Genomic DNA, 13162 nt, shown 5'->3' on the forward strand with positions numbered 1-13162 from the left:
CTATATGATAGTAATGTGATCTTAAAATAGTGGGAAAGTTTTCTTTTAAGACACTGACAAAGAGGCAATGCTTTTGAGTAATGCAGGTTGATGTGTATAGATGCTTTAAGATTAAATAAGTGCTATATAAAGGCCTGCCAGCCTGAATTCTAATGTGCTATGAGACATTTTGCATATTTAAGAGTATGCAAAATGTCTTGTACCACACTGGAATTCATTTTGACAAGGCTTTATATAGCATTTATTTACACTCATATCATACTTTAAGGGAGAAGTGCAAACGCTGGCTCCGTTTTGAATGGAAGTAACAAAAGGCAAAGCTAATTGTTCTGTTCTCCTCCTCCAAAAAAGAAAACAAAACCAAAAAAACCCCACAACACAAAAAATAAAATAAAGCAATCAAAAGTGGAAGCTTGTTTAATATTGCTCTACCATCATCCTGAAAGGCATAATAATTTGAGTTACACATCTGAACTGATTGGAGTTACAGAATCATATCTCCTTTTTGCATTTAACAATATATACAATATAAAATAAATACATTTACACAAATGGACATTGGTTGGAGCACACGGTATGATACACATCACAAAAATATACAGTTGATTGCTATACAGATGTGAAGCCCATCTACAGCTATAGACATGTTTGTTTTCATTTGTTGTTTTGTTTCAGTTTTTAACTACTGGCTATTATGCAACTCCTGGATTATTATAAGCAGTTTAATTTTTTTTGTCCTTTTGCGATCTTTGCACGATAAGACTGCCATAAAATGTTTTCCTAGGCAGGTAAACAGAGACGCTTAAATAATTAAAATACAATCACCAACACCCATTTTCTCTTCTATAAGAAAAATAGCAGTTTTAATTTTTTATATCTTTTTATGTTATCATTTAAATGCAAAATAGTGGAATAAATACAACAATCTGATCTGATTGAAACAAATGTGTAACTTCTGGGAGTTACACAATCATATTGCTTTAAATAAGAAAAAATTAAAAAATGAAGCAAAAATAGAAATTAAATTGTTATGGCTAAAACATACACCCTTTGAAATTTTCCCAACACTTCACATTAAGTAAGTGGTCTTGAAAGAACTCTTCTCCAGCAAGGTTTAAGATGAACAACATTATAAAGCCCGTGCAGTTTTTTTAGCTAAGTTTCAGGTAATGGTTTTACAGTCTTGAGATACTTGTTCTTTTGCAGCTCCAAAAAATTACGGAAAATGAAAACTAAAGTTTGCACCGTGTGCCTTTAACACATCTCCATTTTTAGTGTGTTTTTTGTATACTTCTAGTTGATTGGCTGTTGACCCTGAAGCCCAAGTTCTTTAATGTGATACAGCAAAAACAATATTTATATTATATATTTATATATATATAGTGTACTTGAACAGTAGCAACTTAAACCCTGCACAAACTTTCTGGAAAATAAACTTTTTTTTGCACTCTTACATATATAAATAATCTTATAGAATCAGCACCTTTTTCCCAGGAGTTGTATTTTTTTTTTTGACATTTTTCAAAAGGGATGTGCCAATTTCTGAACTCCTATCACAGCTATAAATTTCAAGTTATTGACCATCTGAATGAATTGCTAATGATGATTTACCTAGAATCACACTACAGTCACTTCTCTACTGAGAAAACACAACCTACAATATAGTCCCATATAGCTAATGATAGATACACAGTTTTTTTTTTCTTTTTCCCTAGCATGAGGGCCGAGAGAGCATCAGCCCATTGTTATTTTGTTTAAAGCACACAACGTAGCAATAGTTTTGGAAACTTGTCCGCACCAAAAAAGTTTTGCAACAACACAGAGCGAGTTAATAACAACATCTGAGAGATGATTGAATAAAAGCTATATTTACAGCATTTAAAAATTAGACTTATCTATAATCTTGAAATATTCAAAGTTTTATTTCTAAGCTATACATTGGTATTCTATAATAAACTGTTACAGAAATTATCCCTTGTTTTGAAAATATTATGATTTCAGTGTGTATCTGTTCATAACGAGTATTTGTTTGGAGTTTCGATCTCTTAATTATTACTAGGAAGAACTTTATTACCGGTAAGGAATAGAATATACTACTGTAATCTCCTGAGGAATTGTACATCCAATATTGTCTCTAATTCTACCCTGTGTCTATAAGCACACACCACAAGAATCCAAACACCACAAGAAGAACAAGACAACAGTCTTTGAATGCAACATAAAAATTCAGAAAAGCACAGCAAACATGAAACATTGAAAAGCTGAACTACATTTCTTTTGTTTGTTAGGATTACAATTTTAATTACATCTGTGTACATAGAATAAGGATGTTCACATAGTACAGGGAGCAGCTACTAACACTGGTACATTGGTATAGCATTTGATGGAGGTTATTGTTTATTGGTTATTTAGCGACTGTAGTTTTCTGGGGGCATCTAATCGGTTTATACATTAGATTACACCTCGTAACAGTCTTGAAACTGACTGACTTTCATGCTGTGACAATACTGGTTGAAAAGCACATATACTGGTTTAGCTACTTGTTAAGGATCGCCATTTACAAACGAAAATCTAAATCAATAAATAAGGTATAGAAGTGTTAAATTCTTCAATTTGGTCAGAAGTCTACTACTCTGATTTCTTAATTTTGCAAACGGCGGCATTCGCCTCATCGCCTCTAAGCTACTATTGGTTCATAGGGTTTTTCTGCGTGTGAGGTTACAATTTTGCAAACAGGCAGTAGTATCTCGTTCATTTGCAACTGAAGCAGTTAGAAATCACTCGGCGACCGCGCCCCTGCGCAGTCGCTGTCTCCTAACACGGTTACGGATTGGTATTTGACAATGGAGTATTTATATGGTAGACTACTCGGATATACTGCAGGTGTAATCTAATCCTTTGAGTCAGTGAACATTTAGTTATAAACTGGAGCTCATGTTAAGAAACTGGATGTTTTGGACCAGACTGGCACACAACATAAATTGCATCCGTGATAATATGCACCTTCCCTTCGACTATTGCTTTAGTAAGATAAATTCCCACATTAATAAATGGCTGAAAACTGGTAAAGCTGGTACAAAAAAATCTCCATTAGTAAGAAGAAACAAAACATTTAAAAAAATCTTCCTTCAGGATTCATTTGTCCTTCATTATTGTTCATCATTGTTCAAGCCAGCACAAAAATGCAGTATTTCTTTCTCTTTAGTATTGCATGAATGAATAAAGCTTAAACTATTCCCTGAAAAAGTTACATCGTAGCTAACCTAAGAAATATCTGGAAGACTTGAAAAAACAATTAAGGAATCAAATGGCTGTAACTGATCTAGATGGAAAATGCAATGATAAGAAGCAGCCGATGCATCGTCGCTTTAGTCGTCTAATTAGAGACTGCTCCTATGAAATCTAATACTGCATTCAGTCAGTTCCTCGTGTTGTACTGTACTGCTAGGTACGGTGCTTCTCTCTTTGATTCCTTTGTCATTGGGGACATTATGGTTCATAATAAGTTCACTGGCATCCATATTATGGATTTCCATCCTTTGGCAGGCCTGGCTTCCATCTCTCTTCAATTAGAGACCTCTTTTAAAAAGTTCAGCAGCAAAGGAAAACAAAAAAGAGAAAAAGGAAAAAAGGAAAGGAAAGAACAGAAAGGAAAAGGGAGAAAAGGAAAAGGAAAAGAAAAAACTGCATCAGAAAGACACAGAAGAAAAAGTTGAAAGCTGCTTCACAGTCTTGCTGCTAAATATCAGTGCAGTCATTTAGTCATTTTTTCCTTAATTAAACACTAAGTTTCTTTGCCATTATTATCCTGTTTATTTTCCCTTTTTTTTTTTCTTTTTTTTTTTTTTTAAAACGTGCATGATGGGGAAGCCCATGATGCTTTAGTCAGACCTTGGCCTCCAGCATTTCCAAAAAAAGTTTGTGCATGGGGACTTTGCCTTCCAGTTTGATGTTGTAGAAATGCTGCACAGCCTTGGTGGAGGTTTGCCTCAGAAGCGGGAGAGTCATCAACATCTTGCCTGCACGACGAGGATCTTCCATGTGCTGCCCGGCCTCGTAATCCTGCAGAGCCTCATGTAAGACGTCCTGAAGTTTCTGCACTGCCTCAACATCCTCTATGTGCATTGAGTCTGCAAAACAAAGGAGCAACAGGAAGTTTCAGTCTGGTGTGCCAGGAGTTTGATAACGATACTTTCAATGGTTCTGCCCATCCTCTTTCACAAAGAGGGAAGATAATTACCCATTAATTTCTGTATTGACCTTTAGGAAAGTGTATTGAAATGCTGAGGAACTACAAACGTACAATTAACTCTTGGGTAATTCTTCTCCTCATCCTCCTCAGATAAGTGAAACAGTCACCCTCAGTGCTCCCCAAACCATCTGTAGGGTTACTGCTTTGAAGGAATGACAGCACCAAGGGGCTGAAGGAATGGAGGGCTGAATTCTATCAGGGAAGCAAGGATAAAGCAAGGATGCCCTGCTGTGGAAAAGCTCAGCAGAATTCTGTATCAGATTCCATGGCTGCCCACTTGGAAGCCATGGACATAACCAGCTCTCAGAAACAATGACTGTGGGATTAAGACCACTGCATCAACACAAGGAAAATGTTGATTTGAAGGGATTTCCTGATATATTCAGCAAAATTTTTCTCCCTCAGGCATATTCAGACAGCAACACTTAGCATGTTCCTGAACAGCTTTTGTTTGGTGAAGCTAACATCTCCTACAAGGTCTATAATCCTTCTCTCCCACCCCCACAGACAGCGGTTTATCTTGTTAGTGTCGGGGTTTTGCATTTTTTATAAAAGACTCAAAGCAAACACCTTGCCCTGCACCTTTGCAGGTGAGATGCCTTGATGGTGTAAGTATTGAGTGACAGGCCCAGATGCAACACACACCAGGAACTAAACTAAACTGCTACATGACCTGAAAAGATTAAAGCAATGGAAGTGTGAAATAAAGAGAAAATATCTAACTGAAATAACTGTAAACCCCTCAACTGGATACAGAAAGTGAAGATGTCCCTGAGAACACGCAGTTACTGGACCATGCTGAGATTACTTTGGATGAGCAGCCCTAATTCTCTGACTTTTATGTAGTCATAAATGCCAAAGAAACCCTGATGCGGTCCAAAGTGAGGTGAATGCAAGTAAGGAAAAACAGTCGTAGGTGAAAGAGGCCACCAAACAGCCCCTATCAGCTACCAAAACTGGGATGGCCAACAGACTTACAGCGCCAATAAAGGACCACATGAAAAAACAACTGCTGCAAAGGGGTACCAGCCCCAGGGACAGGCCACACTCTGCAAGCTTTGCTCAGGCTGAAACTGGGACATGGCATGAATTAAGTCCATCCTTACTTAGAGAAAACTCTGCTGCTTTGCATCCTAATTTTTGGGTTTGGAGTAAAACCCCTATTCACAGACAGAGTAACAAGTGAGGAGCTGATGGTGAAGAATCCACTTCCATCGTGGTTTCCATGACCTGTAACCAGCAGTCTGATGCTCTGGATCAGTATTTGACAGAGCGTCATGTTTTACCCTGTTGATGATTAAATGTCAGCTTTTGCACGTGCTTCAAATATCTGAATTACATTCAGAGAATTAAGATGCATCTAAGATTCATTTCCTAAAAGCTGACATGCAACTGTTTCCTCACATAATTAAGCCAGATTGTAAATACCTGTCTCCTTTCAAATACAAACATGTAAACTGAAACACAAACCAGTAAGTAACAGGTTAACAAAAATGTTCCAGCTCTTATTGTCACAACAAATGTGCAAATTGAAAAGGAAAAAAAAATAAAAGTTACAGCTCCCGCTCTAAAACAGACACTTAATTATATACAAGTTTGGATCATTTAGCACGTTTTATTGATTCTGATGACAGTTTATCTGTTAATTACACATAATGGAGTCCTATGGGAATTTTACATGTTTAATAATTCTGAGTCTTAGTGAATACATGCTCTAAGAAGCATGCAGCTAAGACATACGCTGCTGGGACGTGAGGCTGTACATCAAGGTGCACTGTGCTGAAAGCACAGACACCGAAATCTCTCTCTTAGGGATAAAGTAGGCTACAACATTTTGAAAAAGATGACAGGCAAATATTACTTCTAGCAAAATTTAGTTCTAATTAATGTGAGACCATTCCCTGAATCCATACATTTTTGATAGTTTTCTAATATGGTAATTCTATTCAGTAATTCTGTGTCAATAAGAGAAAAGCCCTGAATTCTGTGTCCTACAAACAGATGTAATCGATACAGACATGCTAACACACACATACAGACGTGACTGATGTCTTAAGCACAGGGTCCAGCCACCAGGCTTAATTTGGAATGCAATCTCCAAAAACATTGTTGTCTTTACTCCCTAACTCCTTACCAAGTCCTTGGATATTCACTGCTGTGCTACAGAACACACAATCTGCTACTCCAAGTAATTTTTCCATAAACCACATGCTGTTTGTACAGAAAATACACACCTTTCCCTCCTCTCCCCAGATCCACAGTGCCAAGGCCAGATTTGCTGGGGAACCAAATGGGAGCATTTTATCTGCAACAAATCCTTGATGAATCAAAGACTGACTGCTCTCATTATGGTTTTTTTTAAACCATGCTGCATAAAGAGACAGGTCTTTCCTGAGAATGTTACTATAAAGGTTTAGTTTTTAACCCTTTACAAAACTGGTTTGTTTTTTCCCAGAATCAGTATTTCTTAACAGTGCCCATAAGTTTGCAAATAGATGGATGGAGTCTAGACCAAATATATTTTTCACACAGAGCTGAAACTTGCCTAAGATATTTAACTCTGCAGTTTGGAGAGCAATTCGGCCTGCAGCGTTAGGAATATCTACATTCCACATACTACTTATAATGAAAGTGAGGGTGGGAGGAAAGAAGAGAACACCCCCCAGAAAGGCATCAAAACCTGCCCTCAGACACAGCTATTACATTTCATACTTTAAAACTCTTCCACTGTGTGGAAAGCATCCAAACACAAGGGCTCTTACCTTCTCCTTGCAGGGGTGATTGTGTACTATCCCTTTGGTAAAGAAGGTAATTATTTACATGGAGAAATAATAGTACAAAAGCATTTAATGTATTTGTTGCTGTCTTTGAAATTCATTTAATAGCTGAAAAGAATGTGCCCAGCCAGCTTGCCTCCCTCAAATGAAGCAGTTCAGGAAGCTGTGCCCTGGGGAACAGATTTGGTGACAAGGAATGGGGTAAGAAAAAACAGCACAGAGAGGGGCACTTCCAGTAATGATTAAGACTTCAAACTGTTCTTCTAAAATGGTGATTTAGCTTGAAAGATTTAAAAATTATGTAATCAAATTATTATGATAATTTAACTCCCCATTTACAGAAAAGATTCAAACTCATTTCAGCTGTACTCATTCTAGGGTCTGCCAATGTTTAAATGCAAACTCAATAAATCTGTGGTATTTAATTAGACCATGATTCAGCTTGCAGATTGCTCAGGAAAATATTAATCTCTACAAAAATCCTTCTTCAAGTTTTAGCCTTGCAGTCTGGAACTTCCACTTTATTCCTGATATTAAACGAATGTAGATCTTAATCCCTCAGGTGTGAGCCTTTGAAAATAAGGAAAATGGTTGAAAATGCTGAACTAGCCAAGGGGAAAAGAGGAGGAAAAATAAAAGAGAGAAATCTTTCCAGTAACTACAGACTGGCAGATGTAGAAGTGAATTCAGAGCAGGCTAACACATTGCTAAACATTGCTCATGTATTGGGATAAACCCAATTCTCTGCAATGTCATCAAGAACCACTATAATTTAAGGAAACACAGACAATTTGTGTGACAGTCTAGAAATAAAGAAAGAATTCCACAGAAAATATGGAATTGAATTATAAGTAAGTTTGAATGTTCTTCCTATACCGTGAAAATCCTTTTTATTGGTTGGTTTGGGAGTTTTTTAAGTGGCTTTGCAGGCAGTCTGAATAATTTACAATTACATCTCACACAGGTAATATCCAGAGGAAACCTATAGCCATATGTAACACACTTAAACACCAGCGTCTGTATAAATAATGAAATTAAACAGGGTAATTTCATGCTGTCATTTGAAAGGCAGCAGAATTTGATGGCAAATGCTCTGCAAAAACATGATCCCAGGCTGGTGAAACTGAAGACAAACACAAGACTTGTTGATACAACTGCTGAATACATGGGATTTCCCTGGCAGGAAGAAATTGTCCCTGATCAAAACTGCCATGGAAGAGAGTGAGATCAACAAATGAGGACATGGACTCATTGAACTCTGCTTGGAGAATCTCATTCTGTCCTTGCAAATGATTTCTTTCACCATCACAAGATGGGAAAATAGAATTGTAGCTCTTCTGATCAGCTGATTGATCAGATCATTGCACAGAAATAGGAGAAAACTGGAGTTCTCATTCAAGAAAAACACTGCAAGGTCCAGACAGAAACTCAGATTACAATCTACCTAATTTAAAATTCAAGCTTCATCTCAAATGCAGCAAACAAACATCCAGCCACCCAGGAATCAATTAGAACACATCACAAAGGGCGACAACTAGCTAAAAATTGGAAAGCACCTGAACTAAGGACAAGGAAACCTCTCAAAACCCTCTTTTGAGGAAAGTTAAAGGCTGGTATCTATATATTTTGTATATAACATCACTCAGAGGTGGAAGAAAACCAGAGGTCTTAAGTGAAGTGTTTCTTTATGTCAGAAAATTCAGACAACAAAAAGAAAATAGGACAGTGAATCAAGCAGCAGGGAGCATGCAGCACTGAATACACACATTAAGATGCTGGTAAACCACATTGGAGAGGTAGATACCAAAAAGGACTTGAAATACAGCAACTGCTGTGATGTTTCTGATTCCATACAGCTGAGCAATTCACAAACTCAATATGAAGGAATCCCTTTGGAAAGCTGTAAGATCCTGGAAGAAGTGGATGGGATCAAGATTAAAAACAAAAAGCAAAATGGTTTTGCTTTATGTAAGGGTGAAAAAAAAATCATAATCTGTGTTATGTCTAAAATAAATGAGATTTTTTTTAAATCTAGTTTGTACTGCTAATCCAAAAACCCCACAAAACCCACTGCAGTGTTTATAAATGGGTAAATTGTTCTCAGAATTGCAGAACCCCTTCCCCACCCCCTGAAACAAGTGGCAGATTTGCACAAGGACATAAAGTGCTTGCCCACATTATGCTTCTGTGTATCTTTATGAGAAACACAAGACAGTGACATTTTAAAAAGCATTCTGCTTAAGATAGAAGCAACCCATGGAAATGGCCAGTTGCAAATCAAACCAGGTCTTGGTTCCCTCATCCAGCAAGAATTCCTGTCCTTTTTCTATCCAGAGCTGAAATTACCCCAGACACTTCCTTTGGTCCTCCCTGTGTTGGGTAAACAAATATACTTCATTTTGACCTGCCTGTTTTTCCTGAGCAGAACTGTCTGCTGGGATCTGCATGGTTAAGCTAAGAGACAAGCACAGAGCTATTTTCTCTTACAAAAAAATATGGCAAAAATGGTCTGACATCTGGAATATTCTATTGGAAAGGGACACGTCAATTGGAATAGATGCTGAAAATGAAAGAGGAATAAATTAAGAATTCCTTGTCCATAGGAATTACAGACAGTGAAAACTGAAAACAAAGGCTTGTGTGATTGATTTTAGTGACTGAAGCCTTAGTCTGGATTGCCCTGGTTTGGCCTACTTTTGAGAAGAGATAAAAACTGAAGCCTCAAAACAGTTTTTAAAACACAGTAGGAAATGAAGGCATAGTAAGAAACGAAATTACTTCATAGAATGGGGACTTCATTTCAGGGGCTAACTGGATTAGCAGTGAACTACAACCACTGGCACAAAGAAGTTAAAACATAGTAAACCAGCATTTTCTCTTTTATTCCTGAAATGGCTTACTTTCCACTAAAAGAGCTAGTGAGGGCAATAAACACAGGAATATTTGCTGCAAAGCAGAACAAACAGCACAATATGAACTAGCTCAAGACCCTACAACATAAAGCTAATAAAAGCCTGGAAAAAAGGGAACTCGAATGACAGAGCTAGGGGGAGAGACACCAACTAAAAGAAAATTTTGAATGAAGTACTTTTTATTCACTATAAGATATAAGAAATTACCATTGAGGGCAACTAAGTTTGATCTTATTTCTTGCCCTTTGTGAGACTCACACTACTAACATGTAAATAGTATCAGCTTATTCCGTAACTGAGGAATAGATTCAAGTTACTCAGTTACTATGAGTAGCTTCCAGAAGAAAAGAAGAAAAAAATATGATTAACCACCGATTAAGCATTAGTTAACCACTGATCAACTCAGCTGCCATTTCCTAATGCCAACATTAAGCAACTGGTAACAGAGTTATTTATTTTCTCTAAGAATTGTGGGTATCATCTATATGATTACATGAAAATGGAATATGATGAATAAACTGTTTGCAAGCAACATGAAAACTTTGACTGTGGTGGTGACTTCCTTTTCTAAAAGTTTGTTTCTATGGTGTAGTATTCTCTATACAAAACTACATAAAAGAGTTAAGACCTTGCTATTTATATTCATCAAAATAAAGACTGGTAACACACCCTTAACACACAGCTATATGTGTCTGTGAATATATACATCTATATGTCCAGTAAAGACAGATATATCTTAATCATGAATTCAAACACTAACAAGATGACTATATAAAACAAATGAAAAACATTATTAGAAATCAAATACAGCATGTTGTGACATGCACTGGGAATAAAGATGACGTCCTGTGGAGTAAGTGATTTACTGGGCTCTACCAATTAATTTCTGTTATGATAATATCATATAATGGTGACAGCCTAGTGTTCTGAGTATACTGTGTCTGGAAAGCTAAAAAATTTATAAGAATTTAAGAATTTTTTAACAGGATGAGACAACAGCGTAACTTTACTGGCACCAATATTGATCTGCACTTCATTATGCTAAAATGCACAAGCTACTTTTTGTTTTACATGCCTTCTGTACTGAAAAGGTGATTTTAAATTTTTGGGTTTTTTTAAATGAGAGTTAATATCAAAGACCAGAAATGTAAGGGTGAGCAGAAGTCCTCCTTCTTGTGATACATGCTACACAGCCAGTATTAGCATTTAAGATTAAATTTTCAACAGTGCACAAGGCTGCACCTCTAAGTGCCTAGCATCCACATTTGGGTCAGGTTTTTCAAGATGCCAGCAGCCTATTAAGCAGATGCACAGAGATCAGATTTTCAAATGTGCTGACATATTTTGACAGTCCAGTTCCTTATGTTAGGTCTTAGATGGGAACGGAGCTTCTCTTACAACACTGATCTCAGTTGTGCTCCTAAAGCCCTTCTGCAACATTTGGCCTGGAGGCCCAATTTAGTCCTTACTGATTAGGCAATTTCAAAAAACTGCTCACCTGCGACTCCCTGCTTAGCATTACCCTAATCAATACACGGGAACTCGTCCCAGCACGCAGAGATGAGCAGCTCCCCTTTTCCATGCCGGAGCGTTCCCGTGCGCGTGCCTGCGCCCGCGTACACCTCAAGCATATTTTGTAAATATTTCACCTTCCCTTACACACGAGGAAGTAATTGGTACATGCATGTTTTGGAAACCATTCAAAGTTGATTTTCTGCGTGGGTAAACAAAGTGCTCATTGGTGCCAGCTCGCCTCATTTGGGCGGTGTGAGGCGGAACGCGGCCGCCCCGTGTCCCCAGCTTCCAGGTACCTCCTGGCTTTTGTGTACAGAAGCAGGGAAAGAAGGGAGGAACTCGTGATACTGGCAGGACAAGGACAATGCCAAGGAAATTGTGACTTCTCTGAAGTGTAAAGGCTCTGTTAATTACTATCAAATCAATGCAGATGCTTAAATCTAACCTGATAAATTAGATATTTACATATTAAATGTAACTGTTGAAATCATGCCTGTACAGACTTAACGTATGCACAACTGAAATGTCTATACATTTCAGCATTGTGCTCTTATATGTCTATTTAAACTTCTCAAAGTCTATATGCACTTGATTTGAAATGAGTGACAATCTACAACATAACCACATCTTGCATTTCTGGAAATTTATGGAAGTTGGTGTGGCTTTGCCAGCCCTGCATGGGGAACATTTGATAGTGGCTGTCAGAAAATCTCCCTGAAAAACTGCTACTCCTCCCCACCTTTTAGGGACCAAATGGCAGGATTATCTCACATCCAGCACTGCACAAATGGGCTCTGTAGACCTAAAGAAGAGTGTGTGCTTCAATGCTTACGCTACGGAGATTTCTTTGGCCAAAACAAAGCTTGTGGTATTTATTCAAACAAAATACAATCAATATGAAGACAATCTACAATTTCTTTTTCCTGCCTCCAAACACCAGCAGGGAAAGTACTATGACACTGTATCATAAATCACTAACACAGATACGGAGCTATAGAACCATCTTTGTCAACTGTTAACAGTAGAGTCAACCTGGGAATCTTTCTAGACAGTGTGGATATGGCAAAAATGTCTGAAACACCCAAGATTTCTTATTATACTCTCCACAGCTACAAAAATGCGAATATATTTTAAACTGAAAAAATAAACAGTGGAAGAAAGCAGAAGTAGCAATAAAAATACATTAAAATATGAATTGCTACCTGGTTGATTTTCTAATGGCATTTTGGTTTTTTATATAGCTACATTTTCATTAACCAAGATCCTAGATACATGAAAATAAGCTATTCTGCTTTTGTCTATTAAAAAAAAAAAAAAACACAAACCAAAAACCAAAACAACAAAAATATGTAATCCAACTTATATTTTAATTTTAAGAACATTTGGAAACTGAAACACTAAGGGCCTGATATCCACTGATGGGCTGTAATTCTGTAGGTGCTATTTTACACCTACAGATTACTGTAGCTGCAGCTGGTAGAAGTTTGGTACCTGCTGCATGCACAAGCTGAAGCTGAAATGCTGAATGTCAGCATCTGAAACACTGTTGAAGGCAAAGTGGAATGGCTGGGCTACTTTTAACTCCTCCCTGCAACAGTTTCATTTTAAGACAGCAATTTTATTTCTTTGACGATGAGGAAAGGAAATGTTTTCACTTCAATGTGCCCCGAATTTTTGTATGCTGAACTGTATTTATCTCTGACATT

The 13162-nt window shown here is 37.3% G+C and overlaps 1 protein-coding gene across 50 annotated transcripts in view; it reads right to left on the reverse strand.

The window, feature by feature from the left end:
- Positions 1 to 399: 399 nt before the first annotated feature.
- Positions 400 to 13162, reverse strand: part of ESRRG (estrogen related receptor gamma) — a 371594-nt gene continuing 358831 nt past the window's right edge. For all 50 annotated transcript variants that reach the window (XM_077781879.2, XM_021547567.4, XM_021547568.4 and 47 more), the window contains one exon: positions 400 to 4130. In XM_077781879.2, the coding sequence (XP_077638005.1) occupies positions 3886 to 4130 (245 nt within the window). In that variant the 3' untranslated portion in view covers positions 400 to 3885. The remainder of the gene's footprint in view (positions 4131 to 13162) is intronic.

The sequence above is a fragment of the Lonchura striata genome, chromosome 3, assembly GCF_050655825.1.
Source record: "Lonchura striata isolate lonStrDom1 chromosome 3, ASM5065582v1, whole genome shotgun sequence".
NCBI classification, from domain to species: Eukaryota; Metazoa; Chordata; class Aves; order Passeriformes; family Estrildidae; genus Lonchura; species Lonchura striata.